Here is a 19207-nt window from a genome sequence, read left to right on the forward strand (position 1 = left end):
TAATAGGTTCTATCATATTGTCTCAAACAGAAACAGTATCAGTGTCACCTATAAACTTGAGCAACGTTGACCCCCTCCTCCTCCATCAATCGCTGCACACTGCAGGTCAGCTTTCAGGGAAAATGTTATTGCTCTTCTCCCTTACTTACAAGACAGACAAATTTGTCAGTTTCCAGTGGCAAAAACAATCAAAGTCATTGCTCTGAGACTAAAGCACTGCACTGCTCATCATGTATTGCAGTATTTTAAAACTAGCAGTGGCAAGTGTGTAAACGAGCTGACTGTAAGTTGACTACGGGAGCAAATAGTCCAATTAATTATCTAGTTAAAAGCAGCTCGTTATGCTTTTGATACTTTATAAAAAGCAAAACAACAAGCATTTAAGATATCATGCACAAATGCTTCAGTTTGCAAAATAATTATCAATGCAGTCACATTCAGTGAATTTCAAATGCATTCCGATGAGTCACATTTGTCAGATTAAAAGCATTTTTGAGAAAAACACACCTTAAGCAGGTAATAAGCACACATTTCACTTATCCCACGTTTTGGCTTTATTTGTGCTCTATTAAGGTCTGGTTTGATATTCTAATTGTAAATGTTTTGTTTCATTACCTATAAATGCAAAAATCATCATAATTAACAAAAATGAAGACTTTCAAACTTTCACCTGTGTGTAATTAATCTATAGATCATGCTTCATGTAAGTAAGTAAGCAAGTAATATTCTAATATATTGGATGGATTTGTGAATAAATGTTTGAATATTAATGTAATGTCAACGCCAGATTATATTTGAAGCAATAGCAATGGTTGTTGATGTTTTGTTTCATATAAAAGAAATTAAACTATGGTGCATATATTTGTATGAACATGGCGGTACAGTGGTATTTCACTTCAATACATACCATAAAAATATCATAATACTCATTATTAATGCGTACTGTTAGAGTACTTCAATTTACTTTAAGTTACTTTCAGCATGCAGCCACACCCACACTAAATGTAGCCATCTTTCTCATTCATAACACAAGCAGATTTTCTTACTAATTTAATCTTGAAGAGATTTGATTAAATGTTTCTTTTGCTGAAAGCGGTTTCATTAAATGTCTCAAATTTCACCGCTGTGCTCATCTGGAAATAAGGCTTAGTCGGATTCTTTGGGGCACAGACCTAAAGGGCTAAAACAAATCTGAAGGATTTCAGAAGGTGGGTTTCTGCAAGGTCACTTGCTCCAACACAGTCTTTGAATCAGAGGCCTTAGGGAGCCATTTTTCAACCTTTAGGAGCCCAGAGGGTCATGAGTCCTGCGACCTGGACGCGTTGTTCATCAACAGAATCCAATTTCAGTTGTAGATAATTTGAACCTCTTCGTGCAAACCTTTCTTTTCCTGTTGCAAGAAAACCCTTTCATGAATTTCCAACAGGTCCCTTCAGATGTTTTTAACAGAACAAAGAGATAAAACATAGTGCACTCCAAGACCTTTATGCTGTTAAAAATTCAGGTTAAGATAAATGATGTTCAGGAGGCTAAAGTGAATGCAGCATGTGGATTATGTCAGCTTCCTAAACACTGTAATATCAACTTGCGGCTATTTTCAATGTAAAAGCCCCTCTAGCATTTTACAGTGGCCATATATCTTTAGTTTTATGAGTCTCTGCTCACACTGATTCTTCCCCCGAGGTGCAGCTCCATTTGAAGCATCCACTGTGTGGTCTCAGCACATTCTACCCGTTCTATCATGTGTGTTCGTCTTACCATCTGCTCTGTCCACTGAATCATCTTCACAGCTCCTCTGAGACAGGCCTCATCTGGGAGTTCAGAGATATTTACAAGGTTCCTTTGTGGTCCAGAAATGGGAATCTGATCTAAATACAGCATTTTTTTTCAGGTCTGGATCAGGATGGAAAGCAAATAATAATAATAATAAAACAACAGTTGCTTATTCACTCTGGATTCCCTCTCTCATGGTCCAAAACATCTATGCATTCTGTTCCTAAAGTCACTGTGAACTTGAGTATTGATATTTAGGCAAATTGATATAATACACATGGAAACTCTTTGGATGCAATTTGCTAAAGTGTAGAATTGTGTCTTTAAAAATATGTCGGAATCCCCTTATTTACTGAATGATTTCTGTCTGTGTGGATATCCAGCCCACACACATATAAGTCGTTTCTGAATGACGTGAAGTTGTTTGTTGTGTATGAGGATTGTTACAAGTTTCTCCCTACAAACAAACCCGCGTCTGTCCGTGTAACCGCTCCACCCATTTAACTGGCTGCTAATTGGATTGTTAGTGATATCATAGCTGTTTCAATTCAGTTAGAGAGAGACACTTTGATCTCCTGCATTTTGCATTTTCTTAGTTATAGCAAAATAATTGCAATGCGGCAGAGCGCCCATCTCGTCCAAGTCTTTGCACTCACACCTATAGCGCTCACACACAAACAAGATAAGCAATTTACCAGGTAACCTTTTCTCAAATGCCACTGCCAAGGCACTTGGCTGTTTCCTTTTTTGCCCACAATAAATGGGAGTTTATACATCTCTTTGGAGCTCAGTCTATCTTGTCTAATTTTGCTACTTTTGTTGTTCAACCAATTCACCAGGCACCTGTTCCAAGCACGGGCTTTAGTTATGGCAGCTTAGCCAGAGGGATTTGGAAGACTTTTCTGTCGGGAGATAAAGGCATCCCAGTCCTTTGTGTCCCAGCTCCTCGGGATGATTTCACTGTCTGATGAAGGGTTTTTTTTCCCCCCGTCTTTCAGCTTCTCTCCTGCAACCACCCTTCTCACACAACAAACACAACTTTTCTTCTTTAATTATGGCTTTTCACCTGCGGCTCAGTCACAACTGTGAGGGAAGAAGCAAAGCATAGCCACAACACAATTATACCTACAAGGAAAAGAGGAGCCTATCAGAGGGAGGCGTCTTATCTGTGGCTGCATATTTCGGTGTTGGTGCTGCAGTAGCTTGTGTCAGAGCATGCATGCATCTTGTGGATGTGTGCACATCAGTCTATATGCAGGTTCATTGCCATTTTGTTTGCTGTTGTGTTCAGACCACCTATTGTGAGCTATGATCCTCTTAGCAGGCTCTTGCTAAAAGAGCTATATTTACCCTTAGAGATCAAAGCGCACAAAGAACAGCGTGACAAGAATACGGGCTACCCTTCAGGCTCTTTCTTTACTAGCAGCAGAGAATCCACGTCGATGGCTACGGATGCCATCCAGAATTTAACATGATGAGGTAGACAAATAAAAGGTATGCAGAATTTTAGTTCCAGTCAGTGAACTAAAAAATAACTAAAAAACCCCTTTCACTGCTAATTTTGACCGAAATCAAAATTTATATTCCAAATAGGTGAATCTGATTTAATATAATCAGACAAATCCTCTTTGTTCTGAATTTGAGCCGATCCAGCGTCCACAGGGCAAAGTGCATCATTAACACTGACTGACCAAAAAAAAACCCAAAAAAGAGTAACGACACCATAAAAGCCGGTCAGATTTATAGGTGTTACTGTTGTGTAATTAGACTGCACCCTCACCGCCGCTGTACATGCTGCTGCTGGAGTGCGTGAGTGTGTGTGTGTTTGACTCTGTGCTGATTGTGTGTGCGGCCTGAATGTGTGCGCCGCATACTCATGTGTTCGCTTCCAGCTCGGAGCTGTGCAGTGAATGTATATGTGCTTACTGCAGTCAAACTCTGGTTAGCAACGTTTGCCCTTGCTGCAGCTTTGCACAGCACTGTATAAGTCTCTGCGTGTGGATGCGTGTGGATGCGTGTGTGTGTGCGTGAGCACATGCAGTGTCTGAGGGTCTGTGAATTGTTGTTTTACTGCAGCTGCGAAGATGAATACATTACCTATTTTGTTGCCCAAATTCCAAGTGCTGGGCTGTTATATTTCTGAGCTGTCTGATCATTCGGCTTTTATTGTTTGCGTGTCACTTGCAGCTCTTTGGCTTTAGGCAGAAGGTCTGACTGGGGAAGAAGTCTGAAGAGAGCTGAAGCTCTCTTTGGCAAGGCTCCAGCTATGTCCATCTTATTTTAATTACCTATGGTACCTACCCAGGGGAATTGCTTTCCTCTTTCCTCCCAGTGTCTTCTCTCTGCTCGCCTTACCTTCATCTCTCCTCTTCTTTTCCCCTCCTCTTTCATCCTTCACTCATCCTCCTTCAGTCTCGCCGAATTTGTTTCCTTACTATTATTTTTCTTCTCCAACCGCAGCCCAACTGCACACTGCAGTGTCAAATGTGTATGCAAAAGTAATCTCTGCATTAGCATATAAATGACCCTGTAGATTGAACAGTATTTTGGGATATTTAACTGCAGAAGACAGATCCCCTTAACTCTGATTAGAGTAGTTCTTAGGAGACAGGTAGCCTCTTGAGGGAATATGAACTCCACTGTGATAAGATAAAGACTTGACGCTGTTATTCCTCGGCTCTTTGTATACACGCGCACACAAACAGCTTGCATACCTCCAGAAAATCGTGTTTTAAATCATGATTGACTTGCATTTGTTTGCATTACTGTTTTAGAGAAATGATAATGATAGCCATTTAAACAATAGTTTTGATCATTTTTTGTTGCTAACCTTAATCCTACCCTACCTCCGTTGCTGGCTAATTGCTTGCTTATCATGTGTTGGTAGCTTTACAACAAGAAAAATGGCAAAACTGTTTATTCTGCAAACTAAGCCCTTGAAAACAGCAAAATATAAAATGTGTCATTTGTGTCACAATTAAAAGAACAAAAAAGAAATGTCTTCAACATAATCACATGTGTAGTAGTCAAGCTGTTACATTATTTATAGCAGAAATATGAACAGTTGTTACATTTCCTTTGAAATACATATTATTACATTGTATTAAATATATTTGCTTAAAAGTTTGTAGAAATAATGTTATTTTTATGTAATGGCGTTGTGCTTATTGCGTAATCTAATACATTGATGCAGAGTTTGAATGTTGCCACATTTTATAGTTCGCCTGACATTGAGCATGGCAGACACCAACTCTTTTTCCAGATTCATTAATGCTGACTTAAGGTAGCACTCGAACTTCCTGACATAATCTGTACTGTACTGTTTTTTCCAAGTCTTGTCGGTTTGAGGCTGGAACCCCTGTGCTTACACTACTCATCTTTTTGCCTGTTTGTGTTATCAGAATTGATTCTGAGTTACTCTTAAAAAAACACCAATAATGGTCAGCCCCGGCTCCAGACGTGTTTTACAGGGGTGGCATCGGCTTATTTTGTGAAAAGTTCTTTGAGTTTTGCTGGTTTGCTGCCATGATTCCAACATAAACCTGGGCAGCTCTGTACAGCAGCAGCAGGTCTTCGTCGCTGCCGCACAGGTGTAACCTTAGCGCTCATGTTGCGTTTAAAGATGGCTCGGAAAAACAAGTTACGGCGTGTTAACAATGGATTCAGCAGTTTTGGCAGCTGAAAAAAGTGACAGAGGACACAGATATAGGAAGTCCAGAAGCCCCTACTGTATCAAATTGATACAGGAATAACAAAGAGTTGGCCACTTACAGGTAATAACAACAAACAGCTTCCAGTCCAGGAGGGGGGCACGGCTGACTCTGTGGCCGGGCAATGCCCCCCAATGCTGGCTCATGCCACCGGGGCTGAATGGTACTTGCACCACAGTTGCAGAACCATGTTGCTAAAGTAAAACTTAGCATGTCTTAATATGATTTCTCCTGACCAGTCTCCCTTTTTCGGTTTTCTCTTTTTGGGCTATGATTCATAGGTTTTATTTGTTATTATATAAGTAACAGAAGCAGTAACACGGAGGTTACGTTGTAACACATCCCCATAGACGACGCAGTCTTTTATTGGACATAGTCTGTATTTTTAGCATGGAATCCAATTTATGAGTGATGCCTACTATTTTTGCTTGAATAGTGTTGTTATCTGCATGTTTTATGAGCTCCATTATGTCTTTACCTCAAGGCAGAGTTTTCCAGTTCAACAAAGGCAGTGTTGATTTGGACAGATGAAGTCCTTCAACAAGCTGTCTGGTGTTTGGTTGTGTCTCTGCTAGATTCCTAAACATGTGAACCACAGAAATATACAGATTCTGCGTGCTGCTTTCATTTGTAATAGTTTTAAGTCTATTAATGACTTTGCTCAAAACGGGGTGGAGTTGTGAAGAGCCAAGGTGACCCACTTCTCCCAGTTTAGCCCATGTCTGTGTTTCCACCCTCAGGCCAACCTGTTTTATTCCGGGCTTTAACCTGCATTCTGTCCCTGGGGACCAAACGAGAACAAAGTAAGGGATCATGTATGTGGTGGAAAAGGAGATTCATATTATGGATTTGCTGCTGACAATTATGCCATCAATGATAACAGTTGAAGGTATTAGTGGTGAGTGTGTATCAAACCAGTTCCCAGTTTATAATTTAAACATATTTTCTACTTTGTTAAGCTATCTTTGTCAAAGCTGTAAATCATGCTAAACACAATTCAATATTTTTTTCTTTTTCGGAGCAGTGGTTCGACGTTTACTTGACGTTATTGTGATATGCAGACACGGATGGTATTGTTGGATCCATCCCACATCCTGTATGGGGAATTTCTTGCTCTCTGGAGGAACGTACAGAATCCCAAAAACTAATTTTTGAACCAAATCATAATCATAATTTTGAACCAAATTTAGGTTGAGAGCAGGAAGGTGTGCAATATCTTTGAGTTTTGTTGTTATTTTTAAACTGTTGTGTACATAGTCTACGTTTTTAGTTATGTACATGAATTGCATGTATATTTATTGCCTTTAGAGCAGCAGTTATTATGCAATATAATGCGGCATCTTGGAGTCCATGACAATTTTTTCCTATCGGGAGAATAAAGTATGTTTTATTCTAAGTTGCAGTTTGTAAATTTTTCAAGTAAATATTAATATTTTTTCTATGGCATGCAGACAATGATTAAAAATAATCTCCCTGACACAGATTATGTCATAAGAAAATATACTTCATTTGTGAAAGCAAAAAAAAAAAAAAAACGGAATTCTGCTTTTAAGTGAGATTTTGTCATTGACCCATATTGAGCCCATCTGAGCTACCTCATATATCTTGCCAGCGCTGGCATAATTATGGAGACGAAATGCCTGCAACTGCCCCATCCCCCTCCTTTGCAGCATGAGACCCCCACCTTCTTGCATGTACCTCTTATCTTGTATCCATTTGCACTCAAATAAATTAATGTGTTTGCGTAAAGGTTTTGGTGGATACATGATTGTTTCTTTCTGTGTTTGCAAGTTCACATGTGTGCTTGCAATGTAGAGGGCGGACCCACCCTGCTCACGTTTGCATCTGCTGCAACAGAACATCTCAGCCTTGCTTTGCTATTGGTTTCTACGGTAACAAAGGCACAGAGTGAAGTGGCTGCTGCAGCCAAACGGACTGAAAGAAAGCATCGGTCTGTGGACCCGATGACAACCAGCATTACGAAATGCAAGTCAAACGCCGTGATGCTAAAGTAAAAAAAGAGACGTGTTTGGGTTTCACGTGTTTGTCATGCTAAGAAGCAGATTAATAGGCTTGCTCACAAATGAATTAGTAGCTGTGCAGTAGCTCGGTGCTGCACAGGTTAAGGCCCTTGACAGCTGCGCTTTCTCTTGATTGGCTGAGTCTGGTGATCAGTGTTGTACTGCTGCTCCGGCCTCCAGCATCCGTGCCTCAGTGTTTTCCTTGCGATCAGTAAATGCTTCTCCGTGTGGTTATGGATGCTGCTCTTTATTCTGTTTCTGTTTGGCACTGCAAGAGCTTATTGATCCTGCTCAGCAGCTTTAATAGTTCAGATGCTCTGTGCAAAGATGGGCATGTTCAATATACACTTAAACTCAGTGATGTATTTCAAAATGGGCTTGTCAGTAAATATTAAATGGATATTTATTAGATAGGTATCTTTTCTGCAAATTACGGACAAGCCCTCCCCACCCCGTCCCGTTCTTGGCAGATGAGTGTGATCGCTGCAGAGGAAAATCCCCAGAATGACACAATACAACTGTGCTGCCAGGTGAGCAAAATAGCAAAAATTGATACTAGGTGAAAGCAGGCGTGTTTCCCTGTTTGGATGACCTGCTGATTGGCTAATTACATGGGTGTTAGCAGGTGATTTGCTAATTGGTTGCCTGATGAGGATAGATTACACCATGAGGCTGTCGAGATCATTACATGCACCCTGTAACAACAATGTTGATGTCACAGTATTAAATGTTATCACACCAACATGATCTGACACAGGAGCCCATCTTGTCTCCTCTGGCTCGTCGCATCCTTCCCTGATAAATCCTGATAGTCGTCCAGCCACTGCCTGTTTTTATAGCGTGATGAGCTGCAAGTCTGTTGCAGTTATTTCTGTTCCTTTTTTTGTTTTATTATTTTCTCTTATTGAAACTATTTGTGTCTTTTATCTTCGTCTCTGCTGTTGTTGGCTCTGCAGGGAAAACTCAGATAACCCGAAGCCAAAAGCTCTGGCCAGCTCCTCTGTTTGCAGCGCAGACGTTTTAAAAATTTCATCTTAGCCTTGGCCAGGAGCAGAGTTCCTATAAGTTGGCCTTGGCCCAGATCTCTTGGTTTATCTTATGGATCAATAACTTGAATCAATTGATCCTCTAAGGAGGAGACTATTGACCGAAGGATTTTTGTCATTTGCATTTGCAGTTTCCATTTCATTTTAGATCAGAAGAAGCTCTTCAGATTTTTTTAGCACAACACTTTTTCTTGCAATTAATGTTGTTTACAATCAAGTTTAAAACTTTTGCCAAAAGATATGTATTGAAATAAAAATAAAATAGCAATATAATTTTAACTGTAATAATAAACCATTTCTCTGAAATACAGGATTGCTGCAAGACATTGCTTTAAAATTGTTGTAACAGTACCATAAAAGTATGATATTTTTTATTCAATGTTTTTTCAGTACTATGAATATATCATGCTGGCTACTTATTTACTGCCAAATCCTTGGTTAATCCATTCAGGGGACTAATTTTCTGCTGTGAATCACTTGTAGTTTATTGCTTTTTTGTTGTTACACCTTTTACCTTTAATACTCTTTAATAAAAAAAATGTGGTATTTGGATCTCCCAGTTGACTTATTTAATATTTTAACTTTCATGTATTCCTGTGATATTTAATCACAGGAATGCAGAGTTTTATTATAGAAACATGCTCGGGCTTTGTTTGCAGTGACATGTGTGCAGCTCTTAGCTCACCTGCAGTAATGAGATATGAAAAAGATCTGAGATCAAGATTCTGGATACATGCGGTGAAATGATCTTCTGCCTGGTCTCATCCTAAAAGATGGGGAAGTTCATATTGCCACGGCTTCCTCACTTTGAAAGGAGTCAGCTGAGTTTTTTCATAGTGTTGATTAGATTGCCTTTTTTGATGCTTCCCTTTGTAGGTTTACCGGATGCGTCCTGCTTGGACAACCTGAGGCAGTCCCTGAACAATGACTCTCTATAATCCAGTGTATCCCAGCTCCTGGAAAACATTTAATTATGATTTATAAACACAATTTTTTTTTTCCAAACTTGTAAAACATATTTTGACTGCATTTCTTCTGTGTGGTCTGGTGCAAGACTGAGATTTAATTGTTGGCATGTACAGATTTCTTTGATCAGGTAATGAGGACTGTTAGTTTGCAGGTGATCATGCATCCTATAATTTTACTCCTTTAACCTGGTGTTAGTACTTTGCAAAATTATTCATTCCCCTTGAACTTTGTCATATTTTGTCACACTAACCACAAACTTTAATGCATGTCTCTCGTCTTTCCAATTTTTCAAGAGCTGCACAGATTTACACCAATGCATGGCTTCCTGATTTTAAAAAGGGTTTCAGTAGACACTCTTGTAAACGTAAAAAGACAAAATGGCAAAATAGAATACACATGTTGTCATTATAGTTAATATAATGAAATATTGTTTGAGACACAATTTAACTTGAATACAGAACAATGTTACTCTGCACAATACAGCATGGCAACTAATAATTTAAGTTCTACAAAAGAGATACAAACATTGTGGTAAATGGTGATCTGTAATGTAGAAGCTCAGAAGATTGGAAACGTCGGCGCCGAGGACGAGCTTCATACTCAAAGGCGGCAATTGCCACGGGAGATTGAAGGAGTTCTCTACATGCATGAAAGAATAAAGCCAGCACCTTCATAACACGATGTAATGCTAAGAAAGTTTATTTTACACAGTATTTCCCCTTCGGCAGTTCTAGTTTCATTGGCATTTTATGGCGTGTTTGGTAGCTTGTGATGTTCATCCACTTTTGATCTGTTGTTCTGAAAAGAAACCTTTTTAGTCATTCTCTATGTAATTGCACTGCTGGATACCTAACATGCTTTATTTGTATATCTATTTTATAGGAATTATTAGGTGTGTCAATAATTGTAACAACAATAATTATTTCACTATTTTGTATGTAAGTAAAACATATGGACTCATAGCACTTATGTAACAATTAGGTGATCTAATTTTCCAGTATGACGAGGCATTTATTTATTTATTTGCAGACCGCAGCAGAGAGTGGAAATGATTAATACGGTGATAATACGGTGATAGACAATTCTTTTATTCTTCATTTAACTCTTGTTACCTTTTTCACTCAACTCAGATTTACAGCATTTGATTTGAAATGACCATAATGGAATGACGTTGACCTGGAAACCTTGTCAGTCCTGGTCCAGGGAATCCCAGTGGAGACTAACATGAAACAAACCCCCCACCTCCCCTTCAGGGCTCATCCGATGCTTCTGAAGAGGAGGAGGAAACAGACGAGGAAGCTTATGTCAAACCTGCAATCTCCAGGCTACAATTTCCTTTGAAGTGCCCCCTGAGTATAGTCTCTGGCCCTCATCACCTTGCTGATGTCTACAAACAGCTTGTCAGTCAAAGTTATGGGAAATCTGTGTTGCTGGCAGCACAGGTGACTGTGCTCATGTGTGCGAGCGCATGGTTGCTGCATCTGCAGGCATCTGTGTGCTTCAAATAGCAGTGATCACCTTAGCAACAAACACATCTACCTGGTGCTCTGTCGCTGAAAACAGTCGTGAGTTTGGGTGTGTGTGTGTGTGTGTGTGTGCGTGTGAGTGTGTGTGAGATGGAAAAAGAAATGCAGGGGGGAGGTTGGGTGATGCAGGTGGAGAGATGGAGGATGACAGAAAATAAGCGGGGGTTGGGAAAAATCGTGGAACATGGCTCAGAGTTTGATTTGATGGCAGTAGCACTGATATTGCCCACATCTTTGAAAACATTTCCTTTCATTTGTTTCTTCAAACTTTACATTTTCCAGGATATTTTCTTCAGATGAAAATAGCCTAGTGCTCCACCTTCTGCACTCTACTCATTTTTGTCTTATTTTTGCTTCTCAGCATCTCCTCTTTGCGTTTGTCACATGAAAGAAGCAAGCTATAAAAGCAATGCTTTGGGGTTCTGAAAATGCAGAAAAACGTCCATGTTCAAACGTCTTTGAAAGTGGTGCAATTTATGTCTGGCAATATTAATTCCACAGTGCTGGTTTGTGTGATATAGCAGATTCAGGGAAAACTGTAGGATTAGTTTGTTTTTTTTAATTAAAATCCATGTACAGTTTTTTTCTGGTGATTTTGTGATGTCACTGCATCTTTTGGTGCATTGATAAAATTCTTGATACATTATATTTACAAATACTGTATTAATTCTCCTCAAATCGCAAACAGAAATGTGTGGTCGCTATGTAGATATTGGTGTGTTTTGTTTTTCTTAGGTTTTTAGAATTTGGACTAATGATCTTTGAACATTTTCACATTTTGTCACACTACAACCTTAAATTTTATTGTGTATATATATATATATATATATATATATATATATATATATATATATATATATATATTATATATATATAATATATATATACAATTATATATATATATATATATATATATATATATATATATATATATATATATATATATATATATATATATATATTATATATATATATATATATATATATATACAAATTATATATATATAATTTATTTATTTATTTATTTATTTATTTTTTGGTCATGGGCCATTACAAAGCACTGTATAATCATAAAGTGGATAAAAATAGATTAAAAGTTTTTTTTTTACTTTAAAAATTTTTTTTACAAATAAAAGTCTTACATATTTTCTTCATCCCCTATTAATCTGATACCTAAAATCAATTTTGGTTCAATTTTCCAGATGCCTCCAGACATAATCTAAAGTAGAGTTCCCATACATCTTCCCTGTGAGAGATTTGGTGGAGCAAATCATCTTGGAGACTAAAGAGCACATCAATTCTAAAACAATGTTCAATAATTTTAATATCTCGCAGAGATCTGTTTTTTAATCAGTATTTTTAGTCAATTTGAGTGACGTGTAAAAAGTCAATTGGAATGTCAGATAAATTCATTTGGCAAAATTTTAATTCCAGTGAGGTTTCATTGCTCTCCTCAGCCTTACTTTCCGATCTGTATGTATATTGATAAAAACATTGACGTTTTTATCCCACAGCTCACCATAACTTTGTTGTATTTATTTCAAAGTTGTCTATATTATATCCTTTTTTCTGGAAATGCTCACTCAACTGGGTGAACTCAGATCATTATTCGGTTGTCTTAATTTCTCCGCAAGTCAAATTGCTTTAGTAGGAAGTAGCTGCAACATTCGTGCACAAATGTGCAGAGACAAGCAGAAACTTTTTGGACATCCCTTCTGTTCTGAAAAATCCAAAGTGTCACTACAATGACATGCACGCACATTCTCACTCATGCACACATGACATACTTTGCACAGTGGCACAAAATGAAAAATGTCTCCCTCCTCTCTCTCTCTCTTTCTCTTCATTAACAGTGCATGTGTGCTGCTGCCATGGCAACAGTGGCTCCTCCCCTCGCGCTTCTTCTCCTGCTGCTTCAGCTGGCTGATGGCTCATTCCCAGAGGAGCCAGGTCCACTCAGCTACGTCCCTGTAGAGGGTATGTGTCCTTCCCCTCTGTATGCGGTGGGGCGGGGGGAGAGTGTCTGAGTGCATGAGAGTATGTGCGGCATTGATGAATGGCTCTGTGGAGGATGTGGAAATCGGAGGTCAAGGATCAGTCTTGGTGAGAAGCTGGTTTAGAACTGCTTGGGCGCACAGATAAATGATGGAAATTCACTCCCTCTGTATATGGTAGCATTTTAGATTCGTATTTATGTAAAAGGGTTGATTGTCCTAATTGAAGACCATAACTAAGAGAGAGTGTGAAAACATTAGTGATTCGAGGAACTAATAAAATTAGGATCACATTTTTTTTTCTTTATTAAGAAATTATCATATATTGATGTTCATCTTTAGGGAAAAAATGAACATTTTTACTCCTTTGGCAGACTGTGTAAAAAACAGTGAGTTTTCTAGTTGATGAAAAGTTACGACCCTCCACTAACTTGTGTTATCTTTTGGGTGAAATAGCTTTCTTGTGTTCAGTGTTCATGAGTCTAAAGAAAGCTTGGCTTCATATTTATCAGTGATATGTTTAAGGCTTTTTGCACATACACAGCATTTCAAGGCACCCAACATCCCCTTAGTGAGGGAAAGGTTCAGTTGTGGATTCACTGGTACGTTTGGAGATATTGTCATGTTAGATTTTCCTCAAGGACTTTCTTACAGACAGTATCAGGGTGATCTTGAAGTCTGTATTTTGTCTATGCCAAAACATTTGATCTATTCTAGTTTCCTAACACATCAAGTTAACACTCATCTGTCTAAAGAATATTAAACCAGCAGTCCTGGCACAGAGCTTTATTTTTGCAAACCTCCCCAGTTGTTTATATCCGCAGTACCAAGAGCTATCTAGGTTCTGAGAGAAAATTTTGGTGATTTGGAAACTTCTTTTAGCATATTGCAGTCTGCTTTTAGAGTGTTTGGTGGTTGTTTATGAGACCTACTGAAGTGTTTTACTTCACTCTTGAAGTGATCTCCGATTTCCACATGCTCTAAAATCTTCTTTGTGAAGCCCTTGGGACAGTTCTGACCTCACCATGGTGCTCACGCTCATTGCAATACCAAGTAGAACAGAAAACCCTGTGAATCAATGTTGTTCTCAAGTGCAAGTGATACGTCTGTGATTGGTTTTAATCTGTCAAGCAAGTATTAGTGTTAGTTTTCTTCAGTTTTTGTTGTTAAATTTTGTTACTCAAAGTTTTCATTGTTGTCAATGTTGATATTAAATATGTATGAGTCCAAATGTGTTTTAAATAAACTTTGAGGCTGTAGGACAGTGTACTAATTTGTCACATGACCATAGTTGGAAGAAGGCATGTGGCCATGAATCTCTTGTCTCCAATGAAGGCCAGAGAGACGTTTAATCTGTCTCCTGGAGTCAGTGTCTCCAATTGAACTGTTTTTCTGCCTGAAATGTGCAGCGTTTCTGTAATTTAGTTTATTTAAGATGCAGACAGGAGACAAAAAAAATGTTTTATTTGCAGGAGAAAAATAAAGACCTGGATTATAGGGTGGCAGGAAACAACCGCATCAAGAAAGACAAACAGGATAAGAGTGTTTAGTATGCTTTCACCTTCCTCTCTGCCTATTATCTGTGTTTGCCTTAACAAAGCCATCAAGAATGATTGAAGACACTATTAAAGTGAAGGTTAAAGAAGGTGTTTTACAGCCTGCCTGTGTGCTTCTGGTAACTATAGACGCGAAGAAGGTGCTCATTCTGCCCACAGTTCTCAGGAAGTCCTTGAGCCAGGCACATGCATTTTCATTTGCTATGCATGTCACTCTCTCATTTTATATGTCTATGTAATGACGGCAGTGGTGAGGAGATACCCCGTGTTCCTAGGCAGAGCCCATCGCTCCGCTCTGAGACAGGAGCTGCACATCCAAACGGTCCTCCAAGTCAACCGCACGCTTTACATCGGAGCCAGGTAACCAACAGCAACCACCTCCGACTATGACGTGTTCGCATTAATATGTATCTGCTTTCATCCCATCTGCTGTCACTCTTCAGGGGGACATTATCACTAATTTTTTTTTTCCAGCGATAATTTATTCACTGTTATTTTTAAATGTCAAGTGAAAGCTGTGAATGTATTCATAATCGTCTTTAAGAAACCACCTTACATTGCTGGAAGATTAGCTCTGGGCTACAGGCAGATACAGGCAGCTCTGTTCGTTGAACCTAATTAAAGGTACAATGAACGGCCCTGATTGGAGGACAACTCTGAAAATAAAAACTCGACCCATATAGGTAGTTGATCTTTTCAGCAACGTAAACAAGTAGTCATTTAAAGCTCAGTTAATTCCTGCATATAGTGCTAAATTGGTTTACTGATATAGATTGAATTAAGGGAACAAAATAGAGCTTAAAATCTAAGCCCTAAATAAATGTCCTTTCCAGGCACATATTAACATTTTACAACACAATCCGGAAACCATTTTACCGTCAGTGGTTGAAAAAAATGCAGTTTATATATCAAACATGACTTAAAAGAAACTTGACTTTCTAATGTGACGGCTTGACATAAGAATCTGGTACTTTTTCAGACACGTCATTGCGACAGTGCTTCTCTTCATGCCTCGTTTTTAGGAGCACTGGATTGAGACGTAGTTCATATGACGAGCTCACTTCACGAGAGTTAATGTTTGTTCAAGAAACATGCGTGAAAGAATCAAAACAACACTTTGGCTACGTTTTTGATGAGGGAGTAACTTTGCAACATGATATAAAGCTGAAGAAAGTCAATTTAAAATAAAAAATGTCCCCCTTTGAAAATGTTACTGATTGTAAGATAGGGTGTTATTAATTTAAGTAATTTAAGTCGTACCATAATGAAGCCATAATAAACCGTTTTATTGCCAGGCGTTCAAAACATTTAATATGAATATTGTCAGTGAGTGACTCATAATAAAACACAACCAGATGGCTGTCTGATATAAATGATATTTTGATCCATTTTTTTAAGTCAACAACAGTACTTTCATTCAGGCATAAATAAGAGAGCAGCATAAAATACAGTAATCCTTACTCCCCAGTCACCTCATTAGGAAAATCAATGCGATCGCTTTTTAAAGCAAACACTAATGAGACAATCATGTGGCAGAGACATTATGCTTACACATACATCTTCCATTCTGTCTTTCTGATGAAGTGTTTTATTTATTGCATCTTTTCAGTTATCTAAGCAAACTAAAAATGTTAAGGGTTTGAGCTTTTTTGACATTTTTATTTATACTGAATGAGATGTTCAGCTTTGCTAAGACATCTCATTGTAGTCCAATGAAAAAGGATATTCTACTTTATAAATTTGTTTTTCTTTTTGCTTTATGTCACACTTAAATGATTCAGATCTTCATAAACAAATTTTAAAAACCGACAAAGATAGCCTCAGTTAGCACAAAAAGCAGTTTTCAAATGAAGATTTATTTATTTTATTAAGAGGATGAACCTAACAGGACCAAATTAGCTCAATGTAAAAAAGTCATCAGTCCCCTCATTATTTTATGGGTCCATATGTCCTGAAAGTAATTAACTCACAATACCTCGGCCAGATCAGTGCCCGTCCTGCAGAATGAATCCGGAAAGGGTAATAAAAAAAAAACACCTCTAAGGCTTTAGCACTCAATACAATTTTTTACGATCTGAAGCAGTTAAGAGTGAGAAAACAGAAATTTGAGGAATTTGTCATGTTTTGCAGAGATGACTTGTACAGAGTGGAGCTGGATAACATGGCAGGCGAAGAAATGTTTTACAGCAAGGTATCAGTCTTTAGAAAGCTGAAGTTTGACATGCATGTACAGATATGCAGGGGATTCAACATGTGGCTTGTGTGTTTCAGAAAAGGACCTGGGAGTCCAACAAGAACGACATTCGAGTGTGTCGGATGAAGGGCAAGCATGAGGTAAAACGCTCCAGCGGCAGCTGTTTACGAGACATTCTCCTCCTGAGGCTGCACCTGCGTCTGGGGCTTAGTGCAAATTTGATTTTGTTGATACAGAAGCAGTAAATTATCCAATCAAGCTGGTGCAGGAAAACATTACAAGAGTTGAAAGAAGCTTGAAAGGCATTTTTTTAATATATATATATATTTTTGCACGTGTCGATTTTCTCGCCATTTCATATAGCATCGGTATCCTTCAAAAACACAAGAACAAAGCTGTGTTGCTTAAAAACCAAAAGACTGTGTGAGTGCAGGCGGCTCACTGGCAAAATTCAAGCCGGACCTAACTTGTGGAAGAAGATTTGTCGTGCAGAGGAACTTGTATTGAGCAAACCGAGAAGAGTTAAGGGACGCAGCCTCCGGGAGGAAGCTGTAATTGAAAACAGGTGGGGAAGAGAGGCATAGGTAACGACGGGACGTGTGTGGGTGGAGGAAAAATAAAAACCAGGGAACGAGACAGATAAAGAGGAGAGGGCAGCCACTGGGCTGTGAGAGCACAGATTAAAAGACAAGACAGTGTAGGAGTGAAGAAAGGAAGAATTAAAGCTGTGATAAAACAGGAACAAAGACATGAGGAGAAAGACCGACTGCTAAGGGAAGAGGCAGCAAGGATGTGAGGCAGAAAATAAACTGATTCTGGTGAATAAGATTGAACTTAGATTAGGTGAAACTAAAGATAAACAGAAGTACTTTCAAACTCTGGATTAGATTTAGCATGAAAGTAATTATACAAGCAAAGTAGTATGCAGCCCTGTATAAGGCTGTGACAATTTATTGTGAGAACTGAAGTTTTTAGAAGAGTGTCCTAACATTTTAAGATTTCAGTTGATCACATTTTGAGCACGAGTCAGGTGAAAAGATTCACTGTTTTTATGCCTTCCCTCTAATTATGTGTCAGAGTTAAATCAGTCTCTACCTGCTATTGGAGTTTGCTCGTTCTGAAGCTTATCTGTAAGCTTCAGAGTTAGTGGATGCTGGATTGCTGTGTTTTCTCCAAGAACATCCTATTTACCATCATATGCTTTTGCAATGCAAACAAATTTTGAAAACATCTGTTCGTTCGACATGTTTGAACAAAGGACCAAAAATGGTTGACAAGGAGCCTGCAAAAGCAGAGGGAAGTTATGGCAAAGATTATTCTTCGAAAAACTGGCACCATTATTCTGAACCTTAAAAAAAACTCAGAGGAAAAAAAATCAAATTTTTATAAGGAAAGTATAGTACTATCTATTCATATCTATATCTATAAATCTGACCTATATTTGTTCTATTGTTACCCCTTTCAGAGCATATAGTCAACACAATAAAAATATTTTCAGTGGATTAGTGTGAGGGCAGCAGGCTCACTTTACGCCACGCCTAATGAGACGACGGCCGGGCGTCTGTCTTGAAACATCTCACTTTCAGTACATCTGAAACTGTAAAGATCTGCATTGATGAAAAGATGTACATTAGCTTTCAAGTTTTTCCAGAATTTTCTTCATTAAAACCTAGAGAAAAAAAACTTACCTATATGGTTATTTACATGGAGAAGGAGTGGTTTCACGATCCTTAAACGCACTTGATCCTCGATGGCAAATTATGGGAGAATTGAATGTGAAGCTAAAGGATCATGGATCCCGTATGACAGGAATTACTGATCTGTGCAGCTGGTCTTTTAACTTTCCAGCTGACTGATACTTTGCATTTTATGTTCATGTCACAGTAAAAATGTTCGACATGACTATTCCTTTTTGCTTATTAAGTGACTGGCTTTATCTGATTTTAAATAAAGCCCATTTTGTTGTAGGTTATTATTTGGGACAACAGAGGACAATCTGTGTCTATAAAATTAATTCAAAAACTGCACAATGCTTGGAAGTTTGAGGAGAAATACCTCAATTTCCCTCCTTAACCAAAAAATAAAGGTTTTTAAAAAAGATTTTAAAAAGTTGTGGTGTTAGAGTCATGTTGGGTTTTTATTAAAGCATGTATTAATACCTTGTCCAGTTGCATAAAAAGAACTTGCATATCTCCTAAAAGAGATGAGAGGTAGGTTAGCATATAATTTTATCATGGGTGAATAAAGGACCATAACTGTGCAGGAACCCAATTGATCACAGTTGAACAAAATAAGCTCAGAGAATAGGGACATAAAATAAAACAAGATAAGATCCACAAAATGAGATCAAGAACAGGACTAGCTCAGCGTTAGCATAACACTATTACCCATTAGTGACCTGCAGAGGCAGAACCTGCT

At 38.3% G+C, this 19207-nt stretch overlaps 1 protein-coding gene across 1 annotated transcript in view; it reads left to right on the forward strand.

Moving 5' to 3' along the window:
• LOC129361900 (semaphorin-6B-like) overlaps positions 1 to 19207 on the forward strand; it is a 34958-nt gene that overhangs the window by 4272 nt on the left and 11479 nt on the right. Inside the window, exons 2-5 of the mRNA XM_055033105.1 lie at positions 12899 to 13022; positions 14844 to 14955; positions 16726 to 16786; positions 16867 to 16929. Coding sequence (XP_054889080.1) covers positions 12902 to 13022; positions 14844 to 14955; positions 16726 to 16786; positions 16867 to 16929 — 357 coding nt within the window. The 5' untranslated portion in view covers positions 12899 to 12901. The remainder of the gene's footprint in view (positions 1 to 12898; positions 13023 to 14843; positions 14956 to 16725; positions 16787 to 16866; positions 16930 to 19207) is intronic.

Source organism: Poeciliopsis prolifica, unplaced genomic scaffold (genome assembly GCF_027474105.1).
Source record: "Poeciliopsis prolifica strain line A6 unplaced genomic scaffold, Auburn_PproV2 SCAFFOLD008, whole genome shotgun sequence".
NCBI lineage: Eukaryota > Metazoa > Chordata > Actinopteri > Cyprinodontiformes > Poeciliidae > Poeciliopsis > Poeciliopsis prolifica.